Genomic DNA, 16,845 nt, shown 5'->3' with positions numbered 1-16,845 from the left:
ATAATGTATTGAATGTTTTCGGGCCCAGTTGGCTCTGATAACTGAGTGACAATCCCCCAATGATGCTCCTACCATCTATCTGCAGACATAGCAACCACTCAGGATCTCGGCCAAGTTCCAACTGAGCGTTTACAGTGTATCCCCACTCACTGCATGTGCTGCCTACTTGTACCAGAGGACTATAACTCAAGAAAAAAATCCTTTTCCCCAGCTTCTAAAATAGTTCTCTGCTTTTGCACCTGACACTTATGTCACCTAGTCAACCTTTAACCTATCCAGCTCATTAACCTATCCAATTAGACCGATTCTAATCCTTTTAAAGACCTCAAAGGCCTTTTGTAAGTAAAAGACCCAAACTCAATTTATCCCGACAGCTGAGGCCCATAAAACTCGGTATCAATCTCTTAACTCTTTGAACTTTCAAGGCTTATACATTTCAGCTACTGACCAGGCCCTAAGCAGGAGCATTACTGTTAATAATTACACTTTTGTACAGGGGAAAACACCAGCTCCTTATCCGGTCCCACAAGGCTCATCTTTACAAGTCAGTCTTTTGTAAAGCATTTGTAATTTGATTTTAGAAAAGCCTTTGTCACATTTTTGACAATCTTTAAAATTCTTTCACAGAATGTGGGCATTGCTGGGTAGGCCAGCATTTATTGCCCATCTCTAATTGCCCTTGAGAAGGTGGTGCTGAGCTGACTTAGACCATAAGACCATAAGACATAGGAGCAGAATTAGGCCTCTCGGCCCATCGAGTCTGCTTCGCCATTCAATCATGGCTGATATTTTCTCATCCCCATTCTCCTGCTTTCTCCCCATAACCTCGATCCCCTTATTAATCAAGAACCTATCTATCTCTGATTTGGCCTCGACAGCCTTCTGCGGCAAAGAGTTCCACAGATTCACCACCCTCTGGCCGAAGAAATTTCTCCTCATCTCGGTTTTAAAGGATCGTCCCTTTAGTCTGAGATGGTGTCCTCTGGTTCTAGTTTATCCTACAAATGGAAACATCCTCTCCATGTCCACTCTGTCCAGACCTCACAGTATCCTGTAAGTTTCAATATGATCCGCCCTCATCCTTCTAAACTCCCGAGTACAGACCCAGAGTCCTCAACCGTTCCTCATACAACAAGCTCTTCATTCCAGGGATCATTCTTGTGAACCTCCTCTGGACCCTTTCCAAGGCCAGCACGTCCTTCCTTAGATACGGGGCCCAAAACTGCTCACAATACTCGAAATGGAGTCTGACCAGAGCCTTATACAACCTCAGAAGTACATTTCTGGTCTTGTATTCTAACCCTCTTGACATGAATGCTCACATTGCATTTGCCTTCTGAATTGCTGGCTAAACCTGCACGTTAACCTTAAGAGAATCGTGAACAAGGACTCCCAAGTCCCTTTGTGTTTCTGATTTTCTGAGCATTTCCCCATTTAGAAAATAGTCTATGCCTAAATTCCTCTTTCCAAAGTGCATAACCTCACACTTTTCCACATTGTATTTCATTTGCCACTTCATTGCCCACTCTCCTAGCTTGTCCAAATCCTTCTGCAGATCCCTTGCTCCCTCAATACTACCTGTCCCTCTACAGATCTTTGTATCACCTGCAAACTTAGCAACAGTGCCTTCAGTTCTTTCTTCCAGATCATTAATGTATATTGTGAAAAGTTGTGGACTTGAACCGCTGCAGTCATGTTGGCCGCGATTTAAGGCCTCTGAATTGGTGATGTTAAGAGGCCGATTACGAGATTCACGATGCTCGAACCATCTCACGAGATTCATAGGAATCTTGAGAGGCATCAATGGGTGAGATCCAGATTAGTCATTTGGCTCATTTAAATATGTCTGCGCCGGATTCTTCCATCGCCTGGGACCTAACGGCCTCGCCTGAGGCCCCCAAAAAACTGCAGAAAGACCCAGCTCAACACGCCCAGAGTGTAGATGCACTCACGGTGCTGTAAGGGAAGGAGTTCCAAGATTTTAACAAAGTGACAGTGTAGGAACGACAATATATTTCCTAGTCAGGAGGGTGTGTGGCTACGAGGGGAACTTGAGGGTGGTGGTGTTCCCAGGCATCTGCTACCCTTGTCCTTCTTGGTGGTAGAAATCTGTTATAACCTGCCTGCTTACCAAAGGCTGGAGACTAATGACAATCCCACAATTCTGTGTGAGTATGAGCTTCCCCAATAAGGGGGGGGGGGGGGGGGGCGGAGAAATCATTAGCAGACTCCCTGTATAAATAAAGCTGGCCAGTTTGGAACCAGGAGGAAGGAGTAAGCAGCAAGTGAGGTTGCTGCTGTTGTGTATATATATGTTATTGCAAATAAATGTTATTTCTTTGTATCCTTGAAACTCATGCTGGATTCTTTGTGGCCCTCACAAAACTGGCGACGAGGGTTAAAGTGAATAGCTGTCTACACTGCTGAAGCCACCTCCCTGGATTTTTGTTGGATACAGGTTGGAAGTTGTTTTCTATTATACCATGCCTCTGTACGGACGTTTGGATGTTTTTGATGCTGCGCTGGAAAGCTGGAACCAGTACGCACAACGGATGCGTTACTATTTCTGGGCAAACAATATCACTGAAAACGAGCGCCAGGTGGTCATATTGCTCACTGCCTGCGGCCCGCATACGTTTGGGGTGATTAGGAGCCTTACGTACCCAGCTGCGCCGGACACCAAAACGTTTGATGAACTTGTGAATTTAGTGGGGCAGCATTTTAACCCAACCCCATCTACAGAAGTCCAATGTTACCGGTTTAATACCGCTGAGAGGACCCCAGGAGAATCCCTTGCCGACTTTCTATCCAGGCTACGTAGGATTGCGGAGTACTGTGACTATGGTGAGACCTTGTCAGAAATGTTACACGACCATTTGGTTTGCGGTATTAACAATGCGGCCACCCAGAGAAAGTTGTTCGCTCAGCCAACATTGATTTTTCAACAGGCCATTCAAATAGTATTGTCCCGAGAGAGCGCAGAACGAGGAATGCAGGAGATACAGGGAATGGAAGTGCATGCCTTGGGGCGCAACCCCTTCCGTCCGAAAACGTCCCCCCGCACTCCTGCGGTACCTTGGGCTAGACGACGTCCGGATCGACGCCAGTGACCGTCGGATATTCCTCCCCCAAGGGAGCCTTCTCCAGAACCAATGGATGAGGAGCCATGTCCGTGTCAGACTTGTAGGCGCCGACCCCGTCGCGGACGCCGGTCCTGGGGGCGCCAGAGGTGACGTCGTTCCGACCAAAACTGGGACCAGCCCAGGGGCCGTACCTTCCATGAGGATGAACCTGCGGCGACTACTCTTGAGGACGTGAAGACGGAGGATGACTGCCTGCAGCTGCATTGTGTGGCAGCTCCCCGTGTGACCCCGTCCTGGTGACAGTACGGGCCAATGGTCACCCGCTTGAGATGGAGTTGGACACTGGCGCAGTGGTCTCCGAGATCGCCCAGAGGACATTCGACCGCATCAAGCAGGGTATACAGACCCTTACATTAACCGACACACAGGCTAGGTTGGCCACCTACACGGGGGAACCATTGGACATTGCAGGAATTACGATGACCCCTGTTGTTTATGGACGCCAGGAGGGGCATTTCCCACTTATCGTGGTGCGTGGCCATGGGCCCAGCCTGTTGGGTCGGGACTGGTTGCGCCATTTGCGGCTGCAGTGGCAGCACATCCCCCAAACAGTTTCTGGAGGGTTGACTGAGGTGCGAGGACAACACCCAGATGTATTCCAGCCTGGTTTGGGGAAAATAAAAGGGGCCGTAGCCCGTATCCAAGTCGAACCAGGAGCCACGCCGCGCTATTTCCGGGCGCACCCGGTGCCTTATGCCTTGCTCGAGAAGGTAGAAGGGGAGCTCACTCGTTTGGAAACTTCGGGTATTATCAGGCCCACTGTGTATTATCCGTTTCGCTGACTGGGCAGCACCAATTGTACCTGTAATGAAGCCAGATGCCACAGATCGCTTGTGCGGCGACTATAAACTTAGTGAATACAGCTTCCCGACTCGACCGATATCCAGTGCCTCGCATAGAGGATCTCTACGCAAAGCTTGCAGGTGGACTCTCATTCACAAAATTAGATATGAGTCACGCCTACCTACAGTTGGAGCTGGACCCTGCCTCCCGACCATATGTAACGATTAATACACACCGGGGCCTGTATGAATATACACGTTTGCCCTTTGGAGTATCCTCTGTGCTATTTTTCAACGGGTTACGGAGGGCATTTTGAGAGATTTACCGCGTGTCGCTGTCTACTTAGATGACGTTTTGATCACAGGGACGTCGGAGCAGGAACATTTGGAAAATCTGGAGGCTGTCCTTAGACGCTTTTTGGAGGCTGGAGTCCGTTTACGTCGCACAAAGTGCGTCTTTCAGGCGAAGGAAGTAGTCTACCTGGGTTATCGGGTGGACCGCGGAGGTTTGCACCCCGTCGCAGAGAAGGTGTGCGCGATTCAACAGGCCCCCGCCCCGACTGACACTTCGCAACTTTGTTCTTTTCTCAGCCTCGTAAATTATTACGGGAAGTTCCTCCCCAACCTGGCAACTACAATGGCCCCATTGCATCTACTGCTGAATAAAAATCACACCTGGGTTTGGGGTCAGCCGCAAGAAACCACTTTCCGGCGGGTAAAACGATAATTGTCGTTGTCTGGGTTACTAACCCACTATGATCCTGGAAAGCCTTTGCTCGTCACATGTGATGCATCCCCGGATGGTATTGGGGCCGTCCTGTCCCACAAGGTGGAGAACGGGGCCGAGCGGCCGATAGCTTTCGCCTTCCGCGCATTGGCTACAGCGGAAAAAATGTACGCGCAGATCGAGAAGGAGGGCCTGGCAATGGTCTTGGCGATGAAACTTTTCCACCAGTACGTGTATGGCCGCCACTTCACTATCGTGACTGATCATAAGCCTCTGCTGGGACTTTTCAGAGAGGATAAGCCAATACCGCCCATTCCTTCCGCATGGATCCAGCGCTGGGCTTTGTTGCTCGCTGCATACGAGTATTCTCTGGAGCAAAACCAGGAACGCAGATAGCGAATGCCGACGCACTGAGCTGATTGCCTTTATCGACCGGCCCCATGTCGACCCCCACGACCGGTGAGGTGGTTGCAACCCTACATTTTATGGACACCTTGCCTGTCACGGCATCACAGATCCGTGAGTGGACCCAAACGGAGCCAGTCCTGTCAAAGGTTCGACACATAGTCCTGTATGGTGGGCAGCATAGACAGCTCCGAGGCGAGTTGCGGGCATTTTCCTCCAAGCTGTCAAAATTCAGCATGGAAGACGGCATCCTCTTGTGGGGGACGCGTGTGATTGTCTCGGAAAAAGGACAGGAGCTGATACTAAGAGACTTGCACAATGGGCATCCAGGTGTGACCAAAATGAAAATGTTGGCCCGGAGTTATGTTTGGTGGCCAGGCCTCGATGCCGACATTGAGAAGGTGGCCCAAAACTGCTCCATTTGTCAGGAACATCAGAAGCTTCCGCCGGCCGCGCCCCTACATCACTGGGAATGGCCAGGGCAGCCTTGGGCGCGCTTGCATGCGGATTTCGCCGGCCCTTTTCAAGGATCCATGTTCCTTTTATTAATCGACGCCCAGTCTAAATGGCTAGAGGTGCATACGATGCTAGGCACAACGTCCTGCGCAACAATTGAGAAGATGCGTTTGTCTTTTAGTACGCATGGCCTCCCCGAGGTGCTGGTCACGGATAACGGCACTGCATTCACGAGTGAGGAGTTTGCGAGGTTCATAAAGATGAACGGCATACGCCATATCCGCTCCCGCAGAACTCCTAATGGACCGGAGACTTCGCACTCGCCTTAGTATGGTTTTCCCGGACATTGGCGCAAAAATATGCCACACACAAGAACGGCAGGGACAGGGTTTTTCTCGGCATTGGCCGATTCGGCAGTTTGTGCATGGTAACCCAGTGTTCGTTCGCAATTTTGCTGGTGGTGCCCAGTGGGTCCCTGGCGTAATCTTTCACCAAACGGGCCCTATATCTTACCAGGTGCAAGCCCAGGGTCGTCTCCAGCGCAAACATGTAGACCACGTTCGGTCCAGAAGACTATCCCTTCCAAAGATTCCCGCCACTGGAGCTCATTTCTACAGCCACAGAGACCAAAGACAATGGAAAGTAGTGCTCACAATCTTCCTCTGGTGCCTCACTCAAAGCCTGCGCAGGTCGTTACAGAACCGCGCGGAGATAGAGAAGCCGAGATGACAGAGGCAGCAGACTCTGACTCCGAGATGGAGACACAGGGCGCATCAGAGGGGGAATCCTCGGGCCCACGGGCCGTGGATGTACAACCGTTACACCGTTCATCACGGAAGCGCCGGTCTCCGTCTCGTTACACGCCGCCCGATCCACCGCCTCGTGCAAATGGTGTCCGGCCTGTGGCAAAACGAGTCCGACGCCCTCCTTCGCCAGGATCTTCAGTGGATTCCTTGGACTTTGGGGGGGGAGGGATGTTATAACCTGCCTGCTTACCGTTGGCTGGGGACTAATGACAATCCCACAATTCTGTGTGAGTATGAGCTTCCCCAATGAGGGGGGGGGCGGAGAAATCATTAGCAGACTCCCTGTATAAATAAAGCTGGCCAGTTTGGAACCAGGAGGAAGGAGTAAGCAGCAAGCGAGGTTGCTGCTGCTGCTGCTGCTGCTGTTGTGTATATATATGTTATTGTAAATAAATGTTATTTCTTTGTGTCCTTGAAACTCGTGCTGGATTCTTCGTGGCCCTCACAAAAAAATCACAGGTTTGGAAAGTGCTGTTGAAGGAGCCTTGGTAAGTTGCTGTGATGGTTCACACTGCTGCCATTGTGCCTCAATGGTGGAGTGCGTGAATGTTGAAGTTAGTAGATGCCAATCCCGCGGACTGCTTTGTCCAGGTTGGTGTCGAACTTATTGAGTGTTATTTTAAAAATATTTTTGTTCTCCATTTTCACATTTTCATCCAAATTTACACTCACCAACAAACAATCAGAGCTTCTTGAGTGTTATTGGAGCTGCACTTATCACTCCTGACTTGTGCCTTGTAGATGATGGGCAGGCTTTGGAGAGACAAGAGTTAAGACAAGAGGCAAGTTACCTGTTGCCAAATTCCCAGCCTCTGAACTTCTCTTGTAGCCACAGTATTTATATGGTTAGTCCAGTTCAGTTTCTGGTCAATGTTAACTCCCAGGATACTGATTTGGGGCTTACAACACCGTCAACTATCCAGCTTCCTTTAGAAATTCAGACAAGTTGATAAGGCAGAATCTTCCTTTTTAGAAGATATGCTTGGATTGCCTAAAAAAACTTTTTGTTTGTCATATTATTATGACTTGCAGCCTGCCTAATGCCAATAGCCAAGTTAATTGGCCTGTAAATTCCTTGTTCTAGCTTATTGTCCTATTTAAATATTGGTGCTATGTACGCCTCTCTCAAGAACATAGGAAGAACCTAAGACATGATGAACCAATGATCTTGGACTGTGTGATTCAAAGAGCACAGCTCCCATTTGTTTAAACACCCTGGAATGGATGGCATCAGGGTGAGCAGCCATTATCTGCATCTACCTTAAACCGCTCATTAATTATTGTTAACCTAACATCTTCAATTGTGGAGACTGTCTAAAATGTAGCCACTAGAAACCTCTTGTCATATCTTGGAAGTTTACCTGACCGTGTCTTGTGGAATCCTTAAATCACTCTACATCAGGGGTTTTCAAACTGAGGGCCCTTCCAGAAGGCTCTCACTCAAGGCCGGTTTGCAGGTTTACAGGGTGGCGGTATGTGGGTGACCGCCTCGGGCATTGTAGTGAAGAGTAATTAAATAAGAATTAATGAGTAAACATGGCTCTCGCATTCTCCATGCTCCCACTCTCTCCGCGCTGCTACACTCCTGTTTAGAATAGACAAGACCTGCAAGGAGAAGTAGGTGTACCCATCAAACTGATATCTGTAAATAAACGTTTTCATAAAAGGATTATTAAAGCATTTTGCATAAAGCATTTTCTGTGAAGACTATGATATGGTATATCATTTAGATGGGATGCGTGATTGCTAATCCATTTGTAAAAAGGTCCTTCAACCAAAAGAGGAGTGAGAAGCACTCCTCTAAATCGTGCTTGGTGGTCTTTGACCCTGGACCATGTTTGAAGATCATCTTGCTCTTGCTCTGAGCCTTTACCCGCCCATATATGCTCTTTTAGCTCATCTGATGGAAACTGTTGTTGCCCTCAATTGCTTTTGGTAGCTATCCCTCTTTCATTGAGAATTATTATCCTTAAAACTGGTTAACTATTTCTGCCATTGCCTAATTTGTTTCTGGACATGACCAGCTTGGTCATAGTTTTGGTCATTTGGTTTTGTTTTGTCATGTGGCCTTCTCATTTAATCCTAGTGATACGTATGGCTACCATTTGTGTTTGTGTGATTTTGAAGGCATTCCTATTTTCTTCAGGATTGCAATATTTGTCACCTAGTAGGACTACAAATAAATCTTGGTCAAGTCACCTGCCATCTTTCCTCATTTAACTTACTTCATACCTGTCACTCATGGCTCTCTTGGCTTACCTGATCAAGGAAAACCTAATATGGTGAACGTTAAACCTCCACCACAAAATGGAAAAGTGCAGAATGTTCAAAGGGAACGCAGAGTTCAAAATTGGAAGGATTTTGCAAAAAAAAATAAAATTCTTTCAGTTCGTCATTTAATGTAAACCAGCTTGGTTAAAAAAAAGTTTGCACAGGCTGATGTTTATTAATTAGATCTAAATCTAAGCCAGTTTATAAACATGCCTTGGATATTTGCAGTGATTGCCGTTCCTGAGGAGGATCATGAGCCTCTGTTTCAGTGGAAAGAGGAGGAAGCGAGTTAGACCTTTGGGCAGAAGGATTCATTGGGTAACTGAGGATTTCTTGGATGACTAGTGTGTGATAAACTCAGACTGAACATGGGAAGTCATCTCATTGACATCCATTGATTGCTGAATCTGCTGATGCTATTTTCTCAAGCCCACCACACCAAGAAATTTGTGAAGTCGCTTTATTGTTTTTTCTCAATTCAATTCCTTGTGGATGATTTTATGTATTCAGCAAGTGATTTATTGAGGTGCTTGCTCAGAATTTGTTCATTTGTCCAAAGACAAACAAGAAGCACTAAAGTATGAATGATATATGCTGATGCAGGGTAAAGATAGAGGGGCTGGTTTAGCACAGCACAGTGGGTTAAACAGCTGGCTTGTAATGCAGAACAGTGGCAGCGCGGGTTCAATTCCTATACCGACCTCCCCGAACAGGCGCCGGAATGTGGTGACTAGGGGCTTTTCACAATAATTTCATTGAAGCCTACTTGTGACAATAAGCGAGTATTAATATTATTATTATTAGGTGCACTATGATCAACTATACCTTCATTAACCACTACTAAAGTTATCTTCTATTTGGCAACCGTAAATAATAATTTTTATCTCAACTTGTTAGATATGCAGCTATTCTGTGATTCAAAGAATGGCTCAAAACGTCCGATCAGAGTTGGAATCTCTGGATGGTATTTTCTCATTTTTGCACCAAGTGCTGGTTGAGGCGAGAAAACTGGTGTGCAGCTCGTTGGCTTTTCTCACAGGGTAACCCAGCACTTTGTGCAAAGAAAATCTTCAGGCGTGGCCCACCCTGGGAGGGTTGGGCTGGAAAAAGCCAGCTATGCTAGGAAACCCGGGTTCGGGGCGCTCTTTAAAAAGGGTGGTCCGATCACCGATTTTTAAAAAACCCACAAAGAACCCCCCCACACGCACTAGGAAACCCACCTTCCCCTTCCCTCCCCTCTCACTCACCCCCAAATGGAGCTCCCCAGAGATATAGAGCAGTGCCAGGCTATCGTCTGGGCATGCACCTCTTCCCCCTGGCGGGCTGTGTTACACCAGCGGGTTTCCTTCACCTGGTTCTTGTTTTAAATTCCTGTCGCAAACCTCGCCAACGTCACTGCTTGAGGGAGGGGGGTTTGGATACGGGACAATGGGATCACGAGATCTTGCTGGTGAAGATTCACAGTTATTGTGCCTTGTGAAATTCTGCACTCGCGTTGTCGTTGGCGCTCGTGAGTGCAGAATCGCAGCCCCAGAGTCCAACACCGATCAGACAGAAAATACCCACTTACTCCCCATTTACTCCTCACTCAGGAACCTTCACAGAAAACAGCAAAGAGCATCAGCGGAGAAACCACATCCCTTTTTATGGAATGCTGAGTGTCTACAGATTATGCTTTTGTGCTGGACATCATCCTTTCACAATGTATTGGTATTAATAGTATGACTTGAACCTTTTGATATCCCATAGTTTGTTCCAGTATGATTTCCACATAGCATCCTCAAATTCCTGACAGTATATAACTGCTCCTTCTCTGACATTGGACAATGTAATTCAGTCTGTTGGCTGCAGAGGATTGTGGAATGATCAAAACCTCTTTCATTCTGAGAGCCTGAATGCCGTTCAGGTGAAAGAATGAGGAATGCTTCATTCACCATTGATTTATGATTTTGTGGGAGTGTTCTGCTGCCCAGTGAGAACTCAGTTGAAGCATTAGGTTTGCAGCCACACCTTGTGGAATTTTGAACATTCAAATGCATCTTTTCCCAGCGAGTGAAATCTGGAATCAGCCTGTCCAATTCCACTGATAATCACCTGAGTCATTCAGGTGCTAAAAAAAGTGTCTGGGGAAATCAGTCTGAGAGATGAAGGCAAATTCGTAATCGTAATAGGTGTTGCTTGGCAATTTGATGGACGCCTTTACTAGAAGACGCCGTTCTATCCATCGAAGGAAACCTTTTCGTTCATTCTTCGTACACTCTCAGATCATTTCATTTCTACATTGCACAATAAGTGACTATACTTAATAATTTGTTTGGCATGAATTTATTGCATTTCTAATGCATTGGGTTGCACAATTTTATTGTTACACAGATCATTAAGCACAAGCCTACTTCAGAATTCCTGGAAAATCGCTATTTGGTTAATGGACTACTATAATTTCGTTAAATTGTTTTCAGGAATCGTGTTTAGCCATTTAAGCACCTTCCACATCTCCTGCATTGCAGATTTAGGATTCAGCAGTTCGCACGCAGACAGAAAATGTTACTTCCTCTCAGGCCACCATCTCCTCCTCCTCCAGCCATTTTGATATTCCATAGGCATTTACTTGATGATCAGTGGAAGGTGGGAGGCCAAACCTCATCCCTTTGTAATTGATAGCAGGAAGATGCATCATCTCCCAGATTATTATCTGATTAATCAGCTGGGGAAATAATGCTTTAAAATAACAGCTGCTTAAAACGATTGAGGCAGATTTATCCCAGTAAGCGAGTGCATCAATTTGTTTTGAGACTAGTCACAGATCTCGTAATGGTTGTCTAGTCTGTGATCCATTGTACCTGTCATAAACAACGTAACCTATTTCACCTTAGTCAAAGTAAAATTAATTATTGGTTACTCTATCCTGGATTAGAGAAATGTACTCATATAAAGAACATTGACACCTAATGACAGATTTGTTCATAGAATTATAGAATCCCTGCAGTGCAGAAGGAGGCCATTCAGCGCATGAAGTCTGCACCGACCCTCCAAAAGAGCACCCCTGCTAGGCTCACTCCCCTGCAACCCCGTAACCCCACCTTACGTTTCATAATAATAACCTTTATTGTCACAAGTAGGCTTACATTAACACTGCAATGAAGTTATGTGAAAGGCCCCGAGTCGCTGTTCGGGTACAGGGAGGGAGAATTTAGAACATCCAATTCACCTAACAATACATCTTTTTGGGAAAGTGCAGACTCAGCACAGACAGTGACCCAAGCCAGGAATCGATCCAGGGACCTTGGCGCTTGGGCACTAAGGAGTAATCTTACCTTGGCCAGTCCACATAACCTGCACATCTTTGGACTGTGGGAGGAAACCGGAGACCCCGGAGGAAACCCATGCAGACACGGGAAAAAAGTCGTATGAGCTCCCCCGGTGTGGTCATCATGTCTATCCAGAGATTCAACAGTGGTTGCGCGAAGGTCCTCATCCTCATTGGGGAAACCTTGTACTTCAGTGTTTGAGTAGTGCCAGCTCCTTTTCTGGTGGAAAAGTTCCTCCAGTGCAGGCATGCTGTTCAGGCATCAGAGACTGAAAAAGATCCAGTCTAAAAAAAAAAAGCACTCCGACAGAAAACCTGCTCTTTCTGGGAAGGGCTTCAGCACAGGAGAAACCCCGGCAGATAAAAAAGCAGTCAGCCAGAGCACCTTGTCTTTCCAGGAAGGACGTCAAAACAGAGGAATCCACACTGTGATGGTGGTGTCCCACAGGGTTCAGTGTTGGGGCCACAGCTGTTCTCTTTATATATTAACGATCTAGATGACGGGACTGGGGGCATTCTGGCTAAGTTTGCCGATGATACAAAGATAGGTGGAGGGGCAGGTAGTATGGAGGAGGTGGGGAGGCTGCAGAAAGATTTAGACAGTTTAGGAGAGTGGTCCAAGAAATGGCTGATGAAATTCAACGTGGGCAAGTGCGAGGTCTTGCACTTTGTAAAAAAGAATAGAGGCATGGACTATTTTCTAAACGGTGACAAAATTCATAATGCTGAAGTGCAAAGGGACTTGGGAGTCCTAGTCCAGGATTCTCTAAAGGTAAACTTGCAGGTTGAGTCCGTAATTATGAAAGCAAATGCAATGTTGTCATTTATCTCAAGAGGCTTGGAATATAAAAGAGGGCAGACGCAGCATGGGTTCACAAAGGGTAGGTCGTGTCTGACTAATTTGGTAGAATTTTTTGAGGACGTTACCAGTGCAGTAGATAACGGGGAACCAATGGATGTGGTATATCTGGATTTCCAGAAAGCTTTTGACAAGGTGTTACACAAAATGCAGACGTGTGGGCAGCACGGTAGCATTGTGGATAGCACAATTGCTTCAAAGCTCCAGGGTCCCAGGTTCGATTCCGGCTTGGGTCACTGTCTGTGCGGAGTCTGCACATCCTCCCCGTGTGTGCGTGGGTTTCCTCCGGGTGCTCCGGTTTCCTCCCACAGTCCAAAGATGTGCAGGTTAGGTGGATTGGCCATGATAAATTGCCCTTAGTGTCCAAAATTTCCCTTAGTGTTGGGTGGGGTTACTGGGTTATGGGGATAGGGTGGAGGTGTTGACCTTGGGTAGGGTGCTCTTTCCAAGAGCCGGTGCAGACTCGATGGGCCAAATGGCCTCCTTCTGCACAGTAAATTCTATGTTAAAAGGTTGCTGCATAAACTAAAGATGCATGGCATTGAGGGTAAAGTGGTAGCATGGGTAGAGGATTGGTTAACTAACAGAAAGCAGAGAGTGGGGATAAATGGGTGTTTCTCTGGTTGGCAATCTGTAACTAGTGGGGTCCCTCAAGGATCAGTGTTGGGCCCGCAGTTGTTCACAATTTACATAGATGATTTGGAGTTGGGGACCAAGTGCAATGTGTCAAAGTTTGCAGACGACACTAAGATGAGTTGTAAAGCAAAAAGTGCAGAGGATACCGGAAGTCTGCAGAAGGATTTGGATAGGTTAGGTGAATGGGCTAGGGTCTGGCAGATGGAATTTAATGTTGCCAAGTGTGAGGCTATCCATTTTGGGAGGAATAACAGCAGAATGGATTATTATTTAAACGGTAAGATGTTAAAACATGCTGCTGTGCAGAGGGACCTGGGTGTGCTGGTGCACGAGTCGCAGAAAGTTGGTGTGCTGGTGATTAAGAAGGCTAATCGAGTTTTGTCTTTCATTGCTAGAGGGATGGAGTTCAAGACTAGGGAGGTTATGCTGCAATTGTATAGGGTGTTGGTGAGGCCACATCTGGAGTATTGTGTTCGGTTTTGGTCTCCTTACCTGAGAAAGGACATATTGGCACTGGAGGGAGTGCAGAGGAGATTCACTAGGTTGATCCCAGAGTTGGGGGGATTAGATTATGACGAGAGGTTGAGTAGACTGGGACTGTACTCATTGGAGTTTAGAAGGATGCGGGGGGATCTTATTGAAACATATCAAATTATGAAGGGAATAGATAGGATAGAAGTGGGCAGGTTGTTTCCACTGGTCGGGGAAAGCAGAACTAGGGGGCATAGCCTCAAAATAAGGGGAGGTAGATTAAGGACGGAGTGTAGGAGGAACTTCTTCACCCAAAGGGTTGTGAATCTCTGGAATTCCTTGCCCAGTGAAGCAGTTGAGGCTCCTTCTTTAAACGTTTTTAAGAAAAAGATAGATACCTTTCTAAAGAATAAAGGGATTCGGGGATATGGTGTACGGGCCGGAGAGTGGAGCTGAGTCCACGAAGATCAGCCATGATCTCATTGAATGGCGGAGCAGGCTCGAGGGGCCAGATGGCCTACTCCTGTTCCTAGTTCTTATGTTCTTATGTAAGACTTCACCTAACTGATCTTTAAAATTGACATGCTGAGCGCTTAATGAATTTCAAGGCTACAGAGGGAAGACTTGCCACATAACTCCCGATCTGGGAAACACTCCTCCAGCTCAGCCCAAGCCTCCCAAACCCCCATCTCGCCTGAAGGACCCCCTTGGCACCTGGAGGTAAGTGTGGAGAGGGTACTCATCCCTGTCTTCCTCCTTGGGATCCAAGACACCTAGTCCCCATTTTTGTTATTATAAATTTAGAGTACCCAATTCATTTTTTCCAATTAAGTGGCACTTTAGCGTGGCCAATCCACCTACCCTACACATCTTTGGGTTGTGGGGGCGAAACCCAGGCCAACACGTGGAGAATGTGCAAACTCCACATGGACAGTGACCCAGAGCCGGGATCGAACCTGGGACCTCAGTGCCGTGAGACAGCAGTGCTATCCACTGCACCACCGTGCTGCCCTTAGTCCCCATTTTTAGGGACCAGTAGTGATTCGCGCCCAGGTGACCTCCCACTGTGGGGGGGGGGGGGGGGGGGGGCGGATGAATGCCGGGAGGCCGCTGCATTCAACTTTAATTTTGCTAATGAGATTAGCATGAATGCAAATGAGTTGTGATCAGGTTCTCGCCATTTCCGGGCGGGACCTTGATGACACCAGCTGGAGTAGGCCAAGTGAATGGAAAACTGTTTTGCGCCTGGCGCAAATCCCATTTCGGGGATCTCCCGCAATTCTCCCATAGTTTACACACCATTTATTTAGGAGTGGTTACAATTGATCCGGCTACTAATTTGTACTAAAATTTAAATTGAGAAATGCAAGCGGTGAAACACATTTGAAACCTATCCTGAAATTCAGCTCAAATGGCAGACAGAGTGCCAAAATAACCCTAACTCGGTCACATACCAACCAGAAAGTTCTTCTCCCTCTTCCCCCTGGAAGCAAGCTGTAGAATTGATAGGACTAACCAGGGAGAGGAGTCGGTCAAATGAGGGGAATGTACATCCTATCCCCAAATGATCTCCGATGGAATGAAATATTGCCAGGAATTATGTTTGGTTTGCTGCCACTAAAACTCACTGGTAAGAAGACCGGCTGGACTTGGAATTGTGATCTTGTACTGCCTTTCTCTGCCTACATACACTAAATCAACTCTAACTCAACTGCCGAGCAATTCATGAGGCATTAAAAGGCAAATATAATAGCCAAGATCACTTTAAGCAGCTGTAATTGGGGAGTAGACAATTAAAGAAATGTTTTGAATTCGTAGCAATCTTACAAATGTCTGAACACACTTCAAATGTAATGATTTGCTTTGAAGTGTCGGGATATTGGTGCAGACAGCCCTCTTCAAAAGTTCCTTTCCAATGTCAGATTTCCTCTGTTTCTTGCTTTAAAAACTTGTGTTAATTGGTTGCATGTTCAGTGGGAGTCTTTTTGATGCATGGCTCTTTTGTATTGAGTCGTGTAACCCAAGCACACAGCCTGTGACGCCTTTGCGTTAACACATAAACTTACTAATAAATTTGTTCTGGTGCGTTCATCAGAAACATGTCTCTTGAACACTTGACATTGAAATGAACCTCGATAACAGAACCAATGTGGATTTTGGTTTGTTTCCTATTTTGGATTAAGTTCTTTCGTTGTAAAGGACTCTGCAGCCTGACAGGGTGGAGATTGATGAATCCAGACAGTGGGTTCCAAACCATCAAGAGTCACTCTGCAGTTCAGTAACCAATAACCACTTGCCCATTGATGATCCCCGGCTGTTGCATATTTCAGTAGAATTTACGAGTTCTGTTTGTGCCTCCGCAAGAATACATTGCCTCTCACTGTCAATTGTGCCTTGTGTTTGCTGCCCTCTGCTGCCCTCTGCTGCCCGTGCTTGTGAGAAATCCTTGTGATTCCCAGCATACTGGATACAACAGGGTGAACTCTGCTCCATTTTGGCTGGCACATAATAGCCCCCATTTAAAAGAATGCAAACATGTTTAATATAAACAAAAAGTGCTGAATGATACCTTTACAGTGTGAGAAGAGTGACCATTTCTAAAATAAAAACCTCCCTCTGTAGGCACTACAAAGTTGCATTATTTATCCCATACCGTTTTAACTATAATTTAGTTTTGCTTCCCATTTTGTTTCTGTATTTGGAGTTTTGGGTTGCTGTGATTTGACATTCCCATTTTGTTTAGTTTGCCTCTTTCCTCTCCCTTTTTTCCTTTCACCTCTGCTTCAGGGTGGGCGAATAAACCCAGATGAAATAGATTTAGAAAACGAACCCTGGTATAAATTCTTTTCAGAACTGGAGTTTGGACGCCCGGTAAGTGAGGTGATGTGATGCGAAGCAGTATTAGTAATCTACATCTTCATAATTGTAATTCATTGCAAAGGAACAGTTTGTATTCACTGTTAAAAGAATGATTGCCATGCT

The 16,845-nt window shown here is 46.5% G+C and overlaps 2 protein-coding genes across 26 annotated transcripts in view; both read left to right on the top strand.

The window, feature by feature from the left end:
• The window catches only part of LOC140429207 (sorbin and SH3 domain-containing protein 2-like), a 1,121,994-nt gene that overhangs the window by 501,033 nt on the left and 604,116 nt on the right, over positions 1–16,845 (top strand). The gene's annotated exons all lie outside the window — the stretch shown is intronic.
• Positions 1–16,845, top strand: part of LOC140429208 (uncharacterized) — a 298,619-nt gene that overhangs the window by 67,803 nt on the left and 213,971 nt on the right. Inside the window, exon 10 of the mRNA XM_072515922.1 lies at positions 16,651–16,734. Within this exon, the coding sequence (XP_072372023.1) occupies positions 16,651–16,734 (84 nt within the window). The remainder of the gene's footprint in view (positions 1–16,650; positions 16,735–16,845) is intronic.

This window comes from Scyliorhinus torazame, chromosome 9 (genome assembly GCF_047496885.1).
Source record: "Scyliorhinus torazame isolate Kashiwa2021f chromosome 9, sScyTor2.1, whole genome shotgun sequence".
NCBI lineage: Eukaryota > Metazoa > Chordata > Chondrichthyes > Carcharhiniformes > Scyliorhinidae > Scyliorhinus > Scyliorhinus torazame.
The sequence above is the reverse complement of the archived record's forward strand: the minus strand, read 5'-3'. Positions and strand labels throughout refer to the sequence as shown.